Genomic DNA, 18,630 nt, shown 5'->3' with positions numbered 1-18,630 from the left:
AAAACAGCGTAATTAGGATTTTGTTTTCCCAGAGAAATGAAAAAGAAACAGATAAAAGAACAGATGTTGTTGCTCAGTATGAGGCGAGAGAGATGCAGATAGGTGGGGGCGGGGGGGAGATGTGGACTGCTCTGATCCTTGGCTGACAAAATGATCGTTCTATAGCCAACTCAAATCTGTTTATCTTTCAGGAGATTAACGGTGAACTTGGAAGTATTGACTGTTTTCCAAAATTGAACGATGTACGATATTTCTGGCGACGGCGCTAAATTAAAAGACCCCGGGGGTAGAGGAGGTGTTGACGGGGGGTGTTGGTGGAGAGGCCGATCATGTGTTACACACTGGACGTGTTCTGAACGAGTGTTCGCTATACCTCCGTCCCTCCCAGAGCTTATAAACAACCTCTGTAAATTCAGCCAATCCTCCTCCTTCCCCACCTCATCCACGCCCCTCACAAAAATAATGAAGCTCGCCGCCATCTGTGTAAACAGGCATGGCCAGTAAGGAGCCCGCCACAAGGCCTTGTGTGTGCCCGGTTATTGGGGCTGAATGGGGTGGCAGTGGAGGGGAAGATTGGAGAGGAGAGGAGAGGAACATGGGGATGAAGTTACCCTCTTATTGGGCCCTCGTTGGTCTTCCGCCAAGAAGCTTTCTCGAAATCCGTCCGGGGATAAAACCCCTAAGATTAGCCAGAAGGCAGGAAGAAGAGCCCTGGTTTTAATTTCTGTGGATACAAGCGCACAGAGCCGACCGGGTTCTCATCATCTACGCGAGTGAGTCGGTTTGTCGGCCCGTACAGTTTCCTCAGTGTTTGTGTGTGCCTCTCGGAAAAAAGCGTTTGTTTGCTCAAGCGCTTTATTTACATTCGCAGGCACTTTTTTGGACACACTAAATTGATTCCAGGCCCGTTGCTGGGTCATGTCCATCAGCTCGGCCACAGTCCACAAACACTCCGCACACAGCGGGGCCATTCTCGAGGCCCGCGGGCCCCGCCGCTCCTCTGCCACAGCGACACACAAAGCAGCCATTTTGTGGGAACGTCTTAAAAGCCGGACGGTTTTGGGTGGTTTTTGCATTTTACGTCTCCTGAAGTCTTTTTATTCTGCCGGTGACCCGCTCTCACTCCTGTTTTTTCCATTCCATTCTTGAAAGTAACTCAAAGAAGCAGCGAACTTCGCAGGAGGACCGCTGGCAGCAGACTGCGAGCTGCTGGAGGAAAAAACCGCGGGCCGACCACGAAAAAGGACTCGGGACAGATAGTGAAGCTGCTCAACGGGCGCTCGCTGTGCGCCGGCCAAACTGTCACTCTGGGCTGCGTTTGTGGGCTGCCGCTCCGCGACAGGAATGTGGGGAGAATTCTGCATGTTTGTTTGCGGGGACATTTGCACAAGAAACACGCGTCAGAAATCTGCCAGCCACATTTCCGTCACCGGAACCAAGGTTGAGAATGTATAAACAAATCTTCAAGATACGGATAGTATCCGAAGAATGCGTTTCGTCAGAGACTCCCTGACCAGGATGTGTCCCCCGGGCCAAACTCCAACGCTGACCTCTCTCTCTTCTCTATCTCTCTGATAAGAACCGCCATTGTTCCATCTCTACAGAAACACCCGTAAGCGGCGCTCCCTGACAACCTCTGACCCTCCGTCAGCACCGACCCCAGAGCTGCTGGAGGTTACAGGCCTTCTCTGTACGCCGCCGAGCTTCCCACCCTGAGCGAGCCCCCTTGCCCTCAGCACAGAATCAACTCTTTGTATGTTTGATTTGTTATGCTTTTTTAAATATTTTTTTTTTTTTCCGCTCACACACTTTTCCACCCTTCGCAGAGCCCGACGCTGCGAAGGAGCTCTCGGGTCAGAATGTATGCCTCCGTTTCAAGCTTTTTATTTCTCCTCGAGCTCCTTCCCTTTTCTCCTCTCAACAATCACATTAGCTGTTATATGAAGTGGAGACTATAAATACTTCGGAGTATATCTAATTTGGACGGCACAGGGAGAGGCCAGCGGGTGCAGCGTGCCGGTCATCCCCTCACTCCCCTCACTGGTTAATTAATAGGTGTTGACTTGCATTTGTCCCACAAAGCCACCATTTAGAAAGTGTATGTGAGGGTTGGTTTCCCCCTTTTGACAGCTGGGTGTATTCCTTTGTTATCAGAGTGAACCCACACATTCACTATTCTTTTTTTTACATTTGGACTCAGCACGCAATTTCAATGTCCTCATTCTGCTTCCTGTTTTCCTTTAGTCTCCTCGCCCTATTTAATCACTTCTCACCCTTTTTTAAAACTTTTCAGAACTCTGTTTGTGTCCTCAGTCCTCCTTGGCATCAAGTCTCCCCGTCTTACTCTCTTGCCCCCTGTGTGGGAGGGTTCCTCGGCTTAGAATAACAGTGAGTGTTGTGGAGGTTGCGAGGCCAGAGCAGCTCAGAGAGCTGTTGTCGAAAGGCCCGGGCCTGGGCCTCCTCTGGGCCTCCTCTGGGCCTCCTCTGGGTCTCCTCTGGGCGTCCCCCGTTTGTCTTGGCCCGACGTTCCCAGCCTCTCCGATCGCCCCTGTGGTCGACCTGTGGGTGTGGAGGCAGAAGCATCCTGCGCCGCTCCCTCTGCTCCCTTCTCGGCTCTCAACCGGCAGCATGTCAGTCACGGAAGTTACAGAATGTGACCAGCAAGCCAATAATCACACGTCCGCTCATGATCTGTTCGCCTCTACAAGACCAAATCAATCAATCCTGCTGCTCCTGCTGTTTTCACAGGACCATTGTCTCTCACACACACACACACACACACACACACACACACTTGCACGCCAGGCCCTTTAATCGCTAAATTTGCTGAGTGTAATATTTAAGGGAATAGTTTGCTCTGCAGAGAGATGAGACGAGTGATAACATATTTGCTTTACCTCGGAAACCATAATATCTTTTAAGCTGCCGAATCTCTAAAACCTAGATCAAATTTGACCAGCTTTAGGTGTGTTATATGCACTCATCGTCTGCCAATGTGGCGGCAATCCAAACCATCTCTCCCGTTTCATAAGAAGCACCTGTGTTTGGAGACTTAACATTCCACATACTTATCTGACCAAAAAAAGCCCTTTGTGCACAGCACACATGTACTGAATAAACTGTACCGGACCATGAAGGTACACACTTGCCAGAGGGGTTATAATAATGTGTCAACTGGCTACTGATGTGCACCTACTTTTAAAGCAATTAAAAAAACTTGTCCTGAGAATGCCAGACACAAATGAAGCATTTCCTGTCTCGTGTAATCGTCACCTGTAGTTGCGGCGCGCTAGGAAACATGTCTTTCCACTCGCTGTTACAGTTTTTCTACATAGTTTGCTTGTTGTGACAACTGCAAACCGTAAACGACGAACCCCAGGCACCGAGCACCGCTGAAAACAAAACTCCAGACTCTCTCCCCCCCCCCCTCCCTTTTTCCTCATGTTCTCCTCTGCACAAAGCCACACACACACACACACACACACACACACACACACACACACACACACACACACACACATAAACACATAGATGCACACACACTTCAGCCACTGGTTGACCCTTAAGAGGGATCCAAACAAACATCCGCTCCCACTGAAAACCGCAGTCTGGATTTATTTGTCTGTTCTCCTGAGGAATGGTCGCTTAAGAAAACATAAAGTCTGACCACGTCCACAGCTGTGACAGCGGCACACAGTGTTACGACGGGCCCGAGTGCACACAGACACACACAGAGCACACACTCGGCATATATAATGAGTAACATAGGCTACTGTATTGGGAAAGTAGAGCAGTCAAAGAGAAAGCTGCCTGGACTTGACATTGGGCATTTACACACATATTACCCAGCAATCATTATTGCATATATGACTAAAATACACAAGAAACTAAGAAAGTATTCATTTAATTGAATAGTGTTTTTGTTATTGTTTTTTTGTTAGTTTATGTAGAATAAACATATTATTTTGTTGTAGGTTTCTGCTGACTTAACATTAAAATGATGACGGAGATGGGTTTTCACTTTCCTTTTGTATGTGTAGCAAATGGCTACTATTTGAAATGGATGTGAATTCTTGTTTGAACACTGACTCACTCCCGAGGCCCCAATGGGAATCACTCCTAACTGGCCTCAACTGCCAGTGCATTGCTGTAGGGCCCGCCCCCAGCCCATGTGCCCCAGTGCAACCGTACTGCCTGCGCTGTCTATATTTAAACCCCTGGTGACTGACCTACCTGCTCATTCTTAGTCCGGAGCCTGAGTGCACCCGATCAATGGGTGGACTGTTGACCTCTCCCCTGGGTCGTAACTCGAGCTCATGAGGCCACAATAAAGCTAGCAGGGGGAACGCTAGCAAGGTGGCGTCCTTTTGAGTAGCGATGGTCTCAAAATGGGCGAGAGGGAGGAGGGCTCGGCTCTGCTGAGAAGCCACAAGGGCCCCGCATTGGTCCCATTAATCACAGTCGGGATTGCGGCTCTATTTTTAGCCAGGAGTTATCCATCTATGCGCCTAATCGTCCCCGCCTGTCCACTTCCCCGGCTCCTCCTTAAAAGGCCCCGAAAGGAAAAGAGAAAAAAGAAGCTACTTCTGTCTGCCTGTTTGACTCTCTTTCGCTCTCGCTGTCTGTACTTTGCTACTCAGGCGCAGGTGTTCATCACTAATGATACCGCGATATTATTAGTCCCAGGCCTGTGCAGGAGTGTAGGGGGTCTAAGTTTGCATAGTGTTCGGTCCCTGTTGTTTTGAAAGCCTGCAGAACAAGGCCCCTCTGTGGTGCTGCTCATGTCGAAGTGTTTAAACTAGCAAGAGAGACAACCCCCCACCCCCCATACCCCACCCCTCCAGGTCGAGGGACTTTTTTTCACAGCCCACTCACATTATTGCCGCTATAAAGCACACCGACACAATGCTCTTCCACTTAGTCTCCGGCTTTTTCACAAACACACAGAGACGGGCGCGCACACCCCACTCTCAATCATCCGCACACAAACACACAAATGCAGACGTGCTTGCCCCCCCCACCCCACCCCCGCGACCTCCATCTTATCCGCAGTGTATATAAAAGCTGTATCGAATTGTACCTTGAGCTTAATTGGCTCGGCAGTACAGTGCGCCGCTGTCGACGGTGACAAATCGTTCTTTCAGAGCCCCGAAGAATGTCCGTCTTGTCAGAGGGCACAGGAGGAGAAGAAAATAAAGGGAATCGTCCCCTGGCCTCTGTTCAAAAGATGTCATAACCGTGAAGACATTCATCGGAGATGCCTTTTGGAGTTTTGTTGGTGCTTTGTTTATTTGCCTCATTCCTCTGTTTTAAGATGGCTTCGGGGCCTGTGGGCACCGGGGACACGAGAGGAAGGACCCGGTTCTCTGTGTTTCTACTTAAGGCCTGAAAGCTTTAGTCGGAATCCTGGCCGCTCCTTCCGATCACACAGTGCCTCAGATCGGCCACTTCCTCCCACGGCTCCCACTCGGGAGCACACAGATCAGACAGCTAATTCAATTTAGAGCTATCTGTTATTTCAGGAGCTCGGGTGTGTGTGTGTGTGTGTGTGTGAGAGAGAGAGAAAGTGGGCAAATGTACGCCCAGCCACCAAAGACGTGTGTGAGGGAGAGGTATGTCAGAAATGCACCAGCGTGTGTGTGTGTGTGTGTGTGTGTGTGTGTGTGTGTGTGTGTGTGTGTGTGTGTGTGTGTGCATGTGTTGCGCTCTGCGTCTGGCTTGTGAGGGGACAGCTCATAGCTGGCGTTCCTACCCAGAGAGCTGCTTTATTAGATATCCTCCTGCCCTCCCTCATATAACTCTGCCTTCTTATTTCAGTCTCCCTCACAGCTTTCTGTCAGGCGAAGCAGCACAGAATATGTCACACACACACACACTCGCTCACACGCACACACACACACACAAACACACACACAGCGTCAGGAGAGGAACCAGCTGTGGATGCAGAGCAGCAGGTGACTGTGAAGTCACTGCAGTGTGCAGAACAGATGGAGAAGACGGCGGAGAAAAAGTGACATGTGGGTGCGACTGAGGAGTAATTCACTTTTTCAAACTTTCATTCATCTAAGCAACGCAGTGAAAGACACCCGGGGCGTCCCCCACCGCTAACTAAGAGGCCGCCACTGCGGCAAACGAGTCGAGTGCCTTCGCTTGAGAGCACGTCTGCGGTCGCTGTGGAGGGAGAGGTGAAAGTTGAGGGTGACGGGCTGGTCACAGCGGATGATATCGCCTGCCGTATGCAGAGCAGGAGCCTCACAGCAGGTGGATTTCTGTCCACACACCGTCCCTGAAGTCATCGTGAACTATTTCCCCACAATCCCAGAGAACCTCAGTGCAGCCGCACAACGCCGTGTATGATTAACAGCGCGGCGAAAGCAAGCGTTAGCCATAAACATAACTAATAGCTGCATGAGAGAGGGATCGGGTTCGATGTTCCTTGTCCCCGCAGGACTTTGGAGTCAGTGTAAAGCCAACATCTCTGCACACAGGGAGCTTTTCCTCTATGTCATTGTAAGGGTAACAAATCTCAACCATTTTGCAGCGTTTCCCCACTGCTTCCAGTCTTCATGCTAGCAGACTCCCGACTCTACAGCTCCATAGTTACCGCACACAGAGCACTCATCTTCTCATCTAACGCTCGGCCCCCGAAAGAGTAGGGGCGTATTTCCCAAAATGTGAAACTATTTTTTCAAAATGCATCGTTGACCCTATATTATTCAATTCAATTCAATTCAATTCAGTTTATTTTGTATAGCCCAATATCACAAATTACAAATTTGCCTCAGAGGGCTTTACAATCTGTACACATATTATCAGTCCCATGGGCCTGGTTTGTTTCTGGAGTATCTCCCTCAACAGGAGTATAAATCCCTCCTCTACAACATACCTGCGCTAGTACAAATGAGGTGTTATCGTTCCCCTTTAACCGCACAACATTCTAAAAGGAACCACAAAGTACAGTAGGTTTGGTGGATTTCTATCTATTTTGGGACTCCTTCAATAAAACAAACCTAGTTTCGTTCAAACAAAGTTGTGTCAAAGACGCACAGCAGTCGAAATAATTGCGTGTTGCAGATCCTGAGACATGACCTCATTTGGCCTTTGTGGGTTTTAATTTTAATTTCTTGTTTTCAGCATCTCACCACTTAAATCCACATTTCAACACTCACTCCGGGTGAAATATGTGATTCTGCATGTGTCTGCAACAATAACATGCAACATCTGGTTCTGTGCGGAGCTCGGAGCTTTCTCGTTCGCCGAGTGTAACATTGCTTTTCCAGCTGTGTAAGACATCATGTGGAAAGGAGGACAGGCGCAGCGCACATGTTTTTCAGCTTCTGTGACAGTGTTTGTTCTAATTGTCTCCGTGCCTGTTTTTCTCTGCCTCTCTCATATTGTTCATTCTTTGTCTCCTCCTCGCTGTCTCCCGTCCATCTCCGTCTGCCTCCCTCTCAGACCTGGCCGATAACCTGGCAATGGACGACTTCACCTTCCAGGAGCAGCTGCTGACCCCTCGCCTGGCCACGGCCGGGGTCGGCGGCGCCTCCTCACCTGCTGCTCCGCTGTGGAGGAGCCGCCTGGTCCCGACGCTCCCGTTGACGCTCGCCCTGCTCCTGCTTCGTCCCCACTGACCGGTGCGCTCTCACGCCCCCGTCACCTCTCTCTCCCCTGGAATTCAATACATGGAACCTGGTTGTTGTTGTTTTTTGACGATTCCGGTTCCCAATGTAAAGTTCAGTGGCTCATCAAAGGGAGCGTCGGACCATAAATGCTACATTCCTCTTCATCTGTCTCAGCAAGAACCCGTTTGGCTTCATTCAAAACCTCATCAAGCCTATTAAAGCACACCAGATAAACCCACGGCGTCGTGTAAATAATAAACTCCCACTACGACTTCTGTGCCCTCTTGCCTCGCCTCCTCTCTGCTCTCAGACGGACTTCCGTGTGGAGACATAGTGACGGGGGATCCTCGGCATGACACGGCCGTGTCATGGACCTGCAAGTGAGGAGCTCCTTGGAGAACAGACACACACAACAGACCTTTTTCAAAATGCTCCCAGTCGGCAACACGTTGTTGCTCTGTGTAATCAAGTTGGAAGAAGAAGATTCAAACTTTTGCTACTCTTTTCCATGGCAGTGACTGATCTGCTGCCAGGGCTTCAGCTGGGGGAGTTGTTGTGAACTTTTTATCTCCAGAGGCTGAGGTGAAATCCTTATTTAAACATGCACTCCACCTTAAGATGTCCTGTTACTACTTAAAGCTAGGGTAGTCACTTCATCTTTTGAGTTATTGGGCAAAAGAAATACGTTATAACCTTTTTAGAATTTGGGTTTCAAGTGGTACGCCAGGTACAGGCAGAATACAGCGCTAAGCCCCTCCCACCAGCCGAGCACTAGTCAATAATTTAAATGTTTCCTCGATCGTGATTGGATCGTCTTTGGAAACTTAAAGGCCTGTTGAGATGGGTTTCAGAGGTGGAGCCTTCTGCTTACAGCTACAGGTCGCTCTGCAGTGTAGGCAGTCGTTGCCAATGCAGGATATATTGAATCAGGCTTTCACCATCTGAAGGGACAAACATCTGCATTTGTAGAACAGCCAATAGGAGAGCCCTCTTTCTCTGAAATGACTTGTGATTGGCCAAAGTTTCTAAATTTTCTAAAGCCAGAAAACAGAGCCGAGGTCTAGTTTTCTCTCAAACCACTTGAATTATAATATGCTGAAAGGTTATTTTGTCATTTTTGCCCAATGACACCAACAATACCCCCCCCCACCCCCACCACCTCACCCCTTTCTCTCTCATTGTTTATGTCCTAGTGATAGCTACATTATTTTAGATGATTCCGTCAACTCAAGTGTTCACACTCCCACTGTCAGTGTTTGCCTTGTTTTGTAACACTGATGATTATTTTTATTTTTTATTTTTTTAAAGTAACAACCCTATAATAAGACAAAACAGATCATACAAGCCTAAATCTCCAAATCAGCCTGATTACTGTACAGATGTATGTTTCTCTGTACAAAAAATGGTTTATTTGAAATATTGGCATATTTCACGAGACTATGTGGTTTGTGGACTAAATTGTTGGGGGGGGGGGGGGGGGGGGGGGGGGGGGGGGGGGGGGGGGGGGGGGGGGGGGGGGGGGGGGGGGGGGGGGGGGGGGGGGATGAACAGAACAGAATGCTTCCCTGTTTTTTGTTACACCTGTTTTTGTTTCATAAGAAATGTCTGTCATGACCTGTGATCAGAGGGTTGGTTAAAAACTAAAACTAAGTGGTAAAAAATATGTTAAATGCTGATGAGGAAAGTACAATGTATAATAAACTAGACATGTTTTAGTGTTTTGGGATTTCTTTGTTGACGGAATGAGGCTTTCTTATTTCATGTGTTTCGTAACAGTCGTGTTTGTGACTAATAAGCCAAGAATGTATTTGCCAGGAATGTTTTTGGACCATGTGTACTATTCTGCAGATTTGCTTTTGTCATATAAATACAGTTGTGTTATGCAAATGTATTTCTCATATTTAAATTCATATCCAAGGCAGTTTAAAGTGAATATCCAGCCTATAGTGCCACTAATTGAAAGAGGGGATCCTTAAACTTGTTTCAAAATGATAATATCTTGAGATGAACCTCAATATTAGATATCAAAGCTATTAAATGATAATAAAATAAAACCGGTATTTGGGACAAAACAAGCAACAATCAAAGATTTAATTAGGAAAACGACAAAAATAATCGACTAGTCAAATGCCAAAGCTAATCTATGGAAGGCAGATTTATTTTATTTAAATATTGCTAAATCCTGATTGGTGCAGAGTAGAATGTGACTCCGCCTTCATCCAAAGGAGACCCACCCACTTGGAACCACTGAAAAGAGAGCACAGACAAAAACCTGACTGACAGAAACCAGTAACGTGAAATAACCCAAACAGTTATCGCTACACCCATCATTACAGAAAGGGGCGAGCGGGTGTGGTCTGTCGTTTTTGTGACCACACCCAGCTGTGATGTAGCGGTGCAGAGTCCTGCTCAAAGGCAGCACCGGCAGGATTTTCAGCCTGAACTGCACGCAGTCATAAGGTCTTTTCTCTTGTGTAACCGGTCCAACAGAGAGGATGGGAGGTCACCTTAAGGTTGTTGTTCTTCCGTTGCAGCAACACAGGGATCAATATCAGAAACGATCCAGCCCTCTAACACGTATCTGGTAAGTGTTCCTGGGAATCAAAGACCAGGGGGTCCTCGCTAGACTTTGCACAGCTCTCAACAATCAGGAAATGATCCGTTGTACAAACAACAGTTGCTAGTTTGTACAAAACAGCAGCCACAGCACACCAGATTGAAATGCAGCATGTTGTGTGACTTCCCAAGTGGAAAGACCTGTAATGCTGACTGTATTATTATTATTATATCGACTGCTCTCTGCTCGCACTCATAATCCACAGTTGCAGTAATTGGACAAGGCCAGATCCTGCTTCACTTCCACGTTATTTTCTGCTCCACGAGTTTTCAGTTTTTGTGGTATTCTCAGTTTCTCTGGTTGCTTTTCTCTTTGGGGTTTTTCTATTAAATCTCTAATAACAGGACATTAATGTTTGAATACCCCATTTTAGTTGTGATAAAACAACTATTGCAACTGTAGTTCCCATGAGTCTTCGCCAGAGACTTGCCATCAGAACCTCTCGGGAGGTGTCATTGCTCACAAAATACTTACTCTATTGAAATGATGGGGTGTTTGATTATAAACTCTATTCAAAATAGTTGTAGCTTTTAGCTTGTAGACTAACGAGACGGCCCCTGTTAATGTAGCTCGCTTTGGGTTTCCGATTCACCACCTTTTTATTTGCTACCACCAGGTGGCGCCAAAGTGAAACATCTTTAAATTAGTTTTTTGGGGGTTAGCATGGTTCGCAACCCCGCTTCTCTGGATTGGATAACAACTGACCAATCAGAGATTAGAAGACGGGGTTAAGAATGGAGACATCATCTTCCTCCTCCATAGCTAGCTAGCTATTTAGATCCATTAACAAATAGTGACAGAATAATGGATAATAAGTGTGGATGAGATCACGTGGATGTAGACTTAAATAAATAAACAATAATAGTAAGCAATTCATTTCATGTCGACAGAAAACGACAAACACGTCACTTGCTCCTGATTGGTTGAAGCAAGATAAAACAAAATAGCTCCCCCTCCTAGGAGAAAACTTATGCAATTTATTTTTGTGAGGCTAGTTTTACATTAGGAAAATGGACAGAAAATAACAGAATTGTGTTTTATCTTTTTCATTTCTGAGGAAATACATTGATAAACTGATGTTACAGAGGGATGTAGAGATGATTTTTGAAGCGTGGACACAATCGGCAAAAAAGCTTGGTTGTAAAGAAATAGTGGGAAACCAAAAAGCTTAGAATGACAGGTCAGCTCGAAACACCTTGTTTTAGGGCATTCTTTAAGAGCATGGGAAATAAGAGAGAGAATGGATGGCGTACCGCAGGGGTTATAAATAGGACACACAATGTTGCAAGTATATATATATATATATATATATATATATATATATATATATATATATATATATATATGTGTTACTTTATGTGCCTTTCACCATCCGATCCACTACAAAGCCCTTCGTGAATCATATAATTGATGTTTCTCTGGAGTGTGCTGCTAGTTTTCAAAGCGCCATGTGAATCATGTGTGTGATTCTCTAGATCTGTATTTCTCACTCCCAGCAGATGATGAACCACTCTGGGCATGACATCTGCTCTCTGTGGGGTTTCCATACAGTGAACCCCATTAGTTTTACCCCTGGAGTCACCTCAGCCAGGTAACAGACGCTCACTCACAGCTCAACAATGAAATGGGGGCTGGTGTACTCTGAATGCTAATGCAAGGCTGGAGAAAGGGCAAACAGGCCTATTGAAATGCAGAGTTCATGTGTTTTTCTTAGGGTAATATTGGGGCAATGTTGGGAACGGCCGGCATTATGAGAGTGAAAGGTCAATTTGATGTTAGTCAGCAGGAACAGTGAGAATAGCTGATTATCTGGAATTGTTGCATTTTCTGCGTGAGTGATTGACTCCCTTATGAATATGTATTTCAGCTTTATTTCATGGTCGCACAAAGCTGTTTGGGCTTGGGTACCTTTACCAGCCCGAAGGGGTCATCAGGCGGTGCATGTGAATTAAAATAACAATGTGTTTCAGGTGCTTGGGTCCAGTGCGATCTTCTTCTTTTTCTTCTTTTTTTTTTAACCAAGCTGGATGTTTAAATTCCTCCGCTGGAGAGCAAAGCCTGAGACATGTCACGTCGTTCAAAGCTCATTCATGTCTAATTACCATGGCACTGGACCGTTTTCTTACCTTTTGTTGGCCCATGGAGGGGAGTGCCGGGCCCACGCTCTCCCATGCCCACAGCTCCATCCTCCTCCTCCCGCTCCTCGGCAACCCCTGGCTTCCCCTGCAGCAGCCGCAGTCACACGGAATGAATGGAGCCGCCTGAGGAATGTGGACACAAAAGGAGGAATGTCATTTTGCTGAGCACTAACCCCCCAAACCATTGGACGTGTGCGCACACACACACACACACACACGCACACACACACCGAAACACCCCACCAGTCCAGGCATGTTTAAACGCAGGGGGTAAGAAGTATTATTAGGATTTATTTGTGTACAAGGCTGGGTTCAAAATGTGTGCACTTGATTGACTTCTATTTCCAATATTTAATTTTTGTTTACAAAAGAATGTCTAGACTTCTACTTTTTAAGATTTATAATGAGGATCGCAAAGAGAATAAACTCTCAGGGTGAATTTAAAGGTTGACAGTTAACTTTTTGGAATCTGTCTTATCAGGAGAAATGTACCTTTTAATTGCTTTTTTCCAGTGTCACAAGAAGAAACAAGTTGCAGGGGGGGGGGCAAAGGTCATGACAGCAGATTCAACAAACTGCTCCTGAGAGGAGGCAAAAGAAAACAGAGTTGCAACAATATGATAGAAATATAAAAGAAGGACATGAGAGATATTCTTAGCAAGTGGAGGACGGACCAGGATATGGGAGGATTCTAGATATCTGTCGAACAGATGGCACTTTGAACAAGTTTGAGAAGTGACATTTCAGACACATCTAGGTTGAAACTGTTGGGCTTGAGACGTATACCTTGTTTTCCCTTTAAACCTCAGTGTTCATCTCCGCGCGGCCTCCTTATATACGCAGGTTTCAACAGAAACGACGACGTTTTGAGTGATTTATTTCATATGCACACAACAGCAGGACGCTCGGAGGGTCCGTGCGTAAAAACAAGGCAAATTGTCCCGATAATCACAGCAATATTCCCGTTCAGTGGGATCATTAAATTCATTTGATCACTTTTAAAATAACCTTTTGTCATCTCTCCATCCACTTGTGCCGCTCCGCCATGCTCCCAGCAGACTGTTTACTCTAGTTTATAGCACCGGCGGCCGCACTATATGACAGGCAGCTGCACATGAGAGACACAACGGCCCCATTGCAAGCAGCCTGACCTGTGTTTGTGTAAAGAACAGGCCTGTAATTTTGAGTGCATGGTTATGGTACCACGAGCCGGGTTTTAATCCAATGGTTTTAAACAAACTAAGACCTATTGGATTATAAAGGCCAAACAGAAATAACACATTTGGGGGGGGAAATGTGTCTTTGCTGCCATGTGCCCTCTGTCATATGCAAAGACTTTAAGAGTTTACAGAAAAACAATGCTGCACCATAATGACTTCAAATGTATCATCGTGGGCAAGTGGGTTTCAACGTTTGGAAACCCTAATGGTCCTTGGGGGTGTTTCCAGTGAGAGAGAAAGCCCTTTGTCTTCCCTCATTAATTCACTTATTTTACGTTAGGACAGACCTTTAGTTCAAAGGGGTTTTATCTCTGTGCTTATCTCCAGTCTGACAGTGAAAACAGATAAGAAAGCCCTCTCAAACACAGGTCAAAAGAGGCGCCGCAATCAAAGAGATTTGTGATTTTTGAGAACTTTTGGTGAGCTAGTGTTTCCTTTCCTTCATGCCATGTGGGCCAATAATAAGTCCTCATGTGGAGCAGATCCACCTTCAGCTCCAGTCCGGATTTTCAAGCCTGGTTTCCACCATAGACTGTAAACAGGAATGTCTATATAGCTAGTCTATTTGACTCTTTAATTAAAAATAATAAAAAAGGACATCATGCTGTATTGAAGAGGACTTCTAACGAGCCATAAACTCACGTTCTCAATGTTTACCGAGGTAAGACATCTGGGTGGAAGTAGCTCCTTTTCCCATAGACTTCCATGTATTGTTGTTCAACCAGAGGAGTCGCACCCCTGATGGCTACTTAAAAAAGAAATACATCTAAAAGTGTGGCACTTCTGCATTGGCTTGACTGTTCAGAACCGCCAGTTCCCACTGGTCTAGGCCCTGTAGAGGAGAGAGGGATCCGGGGTTTGGTCGTCTCCGCTCCGCGCTCCACCCCTGGTGTTCCCGTGTTCCTGGTCTTTGTCCCCGGAACTTGCACACGCTCCTGGGTGACCACTAGGGGTTTTCTCTGCTCGCATCTGGATCCCAGTACCACCAGCATACAGTCCAGTGTCCTGTCCTACGGAAACCCACGGCTTTGGGAAAGAGAGCGAGAAAAGAAAGGAAGGAACAGAACCAACGTGTCCTCTCCTCTCCGGGTTGTATACGATCGTCGCAGCCGTGAAGCGGCGCGGTGCTTCTGAGAGCCCGCAGTTCAAGAAGAAGAACAAAAACTTTCCCCATGTTTTAAAACTATCGTTTCTTTTTTTTCTTTTTTTTTCTCCGTGATTTTTTTTTTGGGTCCTCGTTTGAGTCTGGAACTCGACATTCACGAGACATATCCGTGCTTTTTAACGGACGACGGTTGAGCAGCGTTTTGCGGTTATTTTCGGTGTGTGTATGTTTTTTTCCCCCCTCGAAAGTAGTTTCAGAAGTGGCCTCAGAGCTGAATGAAGTGTCGGTCGAGCTGAACAAGTCCGCGCGGCTCCATGAGGAAACTCGGCGTGGGAGTCGCTGAAACTTTGTCCTAGGCTCCACACACACACACCTGAGCGGTTATATATATATATTTTTCTATATTTTATACTTTTTGGTCTCCTCGCCCTGCACCATGAAGTCGCTGTCGCTGCTGTGTGTCTGCACGCTGGTCGTGTTGTCCGGGTCGATGACTGCGGAGCAAAAGTTGAAAAACTGCAACGACGTGCGCGCGGCGTACAGCTCCAAAGGCTTCAACGTCAACGACGTCCCCAACAAAGGAGTCAACGGTGAGGAGAGCTTTTTTTATTATATAAATACATATTTATTACTTTTTATTTATTGTTGCTTTTAGGCCTGCTTATAACCTCAAAATACTGTAAGGCTAGTCCAGAACAATGGTTTCCAAAGCGGGGGCCGGGGACCCCCCGTGGGTCCGAGAGAAGTCCCCCGGTGGTCCTTAGGCTAATGAGAACTTTTTTTAAAGCTAGCAACGTTAGCATAATGTGGGCTCGGGGTAAAGGTCAGGGAAATGCATTCACTGTTGCATTGCCATTGTTATCAGCTCAAATATAGAGGACACAGTTGGCTGTTCAAAGTCATCATTTTATTTTTGAAAGAAGTGTTTTCCAGATGTTTTTTTTTTCTTCTTTTACATCAAATCTTCTTAAAATGTCAAAGAGCGGGGGTGAGTGACATGAGAAAGTATAGAACAGTTAAACTGTCACTTGTGTACATGGACATTTTGTGCGTCTGTCAAAGTCTATATGGAAACATGGTTAATCATGCAGACATGGGGGGGGGGGGGGGGGGGCATGTCTCGTTTTTTTATTAATGTGTTAAAACTTACAGTACATTGTGAAGCTGTGTGGGGGAGAAGAAGTGAAACATTTGTGGGATGCATTCTTTGGGCTGAAAAGCTCTCCACCACTCCAGCGTGTAAATATAGTCCTCATTTAGGAAATACTTGAAGGTAATTCATAACAATAAAGAGGTATAATCAACACACGGGCTGTGCTCCCCACTGAAAGAAGCAAGGCCTGTGTTTATTTCCAGGCTTCCTCAGCGGAGACTCCCATGGTTGAGAAGTGCAGGCAGCCTGCAGTGATTCAGTAAACAAGCCCTGTGCTTTTTTTGAGCAAGGGGTTTGAATCCCTCTCTCTCTCTCTCTCCATCTCTTTCTCTGGGTTAGTAGATTGTGTGGTTTTCACATATTCTGTGTAGGCACATGTTGTACTCCTACATCTGCCTCTAGTCTGGTTTGCAAGACAGGATGTTATGAACCAATGATGACCTCTCGGTAATAAATATGAGCTGCTGTGTTGCTATAGTCAGACGGAGGTGAGAAGGCAAATCAATTTAGCTAATCACGAGTTAAACCCAAGTGATGGAAACTTACATAGGAGGGGGGGGGGGGCTTTCACAGTGAAGGCCTGAAGGGGAGCAGAGGGAAGGGGGTTGGGGTTTGAAATTCCACTGTGCCCTGCATACTTTAAATCCCTCCCTTCTCTCATTTCCCTTTTCATTTATATGGTGGGTTAAATGAATATGCGCGCATATATTCGGACCCCTGAATTCAGTCCGGTTTGGTTGCCAGTTTTTGCAGAGGCTTCATCTTGACATTCTCGTTTTAAAATTACAGAAATAGGTCATCCACGCTGTCGTGTTTTCTACTTTAAAAAAAAAAAAAATGCAAGTTTATCTCGGTGAACTTAATAATGAGCTTTTCTCTTTTTCTCCTCAGGCTTTCCCAACTTGTATTTGTCAGCTTTTGGCAATTTGTTCACAGCGTTATTCCGTCTTGACAAGGGTGACCAATTTGTATGTGTCCTCTTTTATTGTACCAGTGCCCTTTAGTTTACTTTGCATAGTAAGAGGATGTTCACACTGTCTTTTTTTCCCTCTGTTGACAACAGCTCATTAGAATTTAAGTCGGACATAACTGTCAAAGGAGCTCAGGACTTATCTTTTCCCCTGCATTTCACCAAAGTCTATAGGAGCTTTTGTTTTCTGCCTGTATGTCTTTGTAATGCTAAATGTCATTGAGAGTAGCCCAACATGTCTGCATTGGTCAGACTTAATTGTCTTGCATCTCTGGGTTTTGAAAGACGGATCTGAATGAAGGCAGTTTTATTGTGCAGGTTTGTGTGCTACACACACACACACACACACACACACACACGTGCCTTTTTCCTTTTACAATAGATTCCTGGTGTATGTCTGGGCCTTAGGCAGGGCCGACCTCAATGAGCAGCTCTTTGTCATTGGAAGAGACTGAGATAATTGATCCATAGAAAGCACCATGGTCTACTGTCATTAAAGAGAGCGGAGGGTCTCCAGAAAGCCAAAAACAGAAGCCTCGTGGTCTCAAAATGTTTCACTTTGCTGGGGAGAAATGGCTCCAGATGTGCAGTCTAAACTTCAGTTGTGTTTTCCAGAGCATCACGTCTACATTTTGTAATGGGTCAAACTGGTTTCCCCTTGTATCATAACAAAGAACTGGAAGTGAGGTTGCAGAACATTAATTACCTGCACGTTTTTATAGCTTCAGCAGTTAATAATCAAAGATCCGAAAAGTCCGTTTCACTTCTAGCATCTGCAGAAGTTGAAATACTGAACATGTGATGCAGTGAAATACGGTTGTTCCACATGAGGCTCGTGGTTGTGATATGAACACATCCACCAAAAATAATGGGCCTTTTTGACGTGAACCATAACTGTGCAGACTTCTGCTGCAGAGAAGACATACTTTGAAAATTGCACAGTATCTTTGCCAGTTGTCACAGAGCAACTTTTCGACGTGTTTAACTCCTTTTGATATGCGCATCGCATCGTAAATCAGACCGGTGGAATACGAGTCTGGTCGGAGGCACAAGATTCAAGACTCGTCTGCCATAACCACAGACATCTTGTGTTATTGTTGGCAGCGCGGAGATCAGAATGTTTGTTACCATTCACATTACCGAAGGGCCCGACTGAAGCCAGACTTGAGATTCAATAAAGATTTTGAAGGCAGTTAAAACTAAAATGTAAACCCTGATTGGCTTTGGCATTGGCCAAATTGAGTGATACAGAGGAACGACAGGCCCATTTGGCGAATTCCTCGACGATCCCATGGTATCAATCTTTTACCACTCACGTGGAAGCAGTTCAAGACCTCATTCCCTGAGTTTCTTGTCTGCTGCATGGTGATTTCTTTGGGGGCCTGTGGTTGAATACCTCACCTAAATGGGTAATAAATGAAGCTTTGCAGTACTAATGATGACACACAAATAATCTCGGCAATCATACCGAATGTAAACAGTTTTGCTCTGAACTTATCTGCCAATCGTAGCTGGTGATTATTTCCCCTAACAGTTATATTTGATACTGTCATAAATGCATAAAGGTGTCTAGACCAGCTCTCTGGGTTTCACTCCGAATACAGAGCAGTTAACACTGACCAGATCGGTGTCTGGCATGTCAAAAGCGACTCATTGCAGGATCTGGACGCTGTGCTTCCAGCTTTTCTTTTTTATTCTTCTTTCTTCAAGCCAAATGTGTTTTGGTTTACTCTGGCAGTCGGGCCCTGATGTCATGCTTCAGGTATGGAACAATGGCGGGGATCAAAGAGAAGAGGTTCGTTTTA

The 18,630-nt window shown here is 45.9% G+C and overlaps 1 protein-coding gene across 1 annotated transcript in view; it reads left to right on the top strand.

The window, feature by feature from the left end:
* Positions 1-14,498: 14,498 nt before the first annotated feature.
* The window catches only part of gpc4 (glypican 4), a 28,922-nt gene continuing 24,790 nt past the window's right edge, over positions 14,499-18,630 (top strand). The window contains exon 1 of the mRNA XM_034543841.1: positions 14,499-15,292. Coding sequence (XP_034399732.1) covers positions 15,139-15,292 — 154 coding nt within the window. The 5' untranslated portion in view covers positions 14,499-15,138. The remainder of the gene's footprint in view (positions 15,293-18,630) is intronic.

The sequence above is a fragment of the Cyclopterus lumpus genome, chromosome 10 (assembly GCF_009769545.1).
Source record: "Cyclopterus lumpus isolate fCycLum1 chromosome 10, fCycLum1.pri, whole genome shotgun sequence".
In the NCBI taxonomy this organism is placed as follows: Eukaryota; Metazoa; Chordata; class Actinopteri; order Perciformes; family Cyclopteridae; genus Cyclopterus; species Cyclopterus lumpus.
Note: the sequence above shows the minus strand (reverse complement) of the source record. Positions and strands in the feature narration are given on the sequence as shown.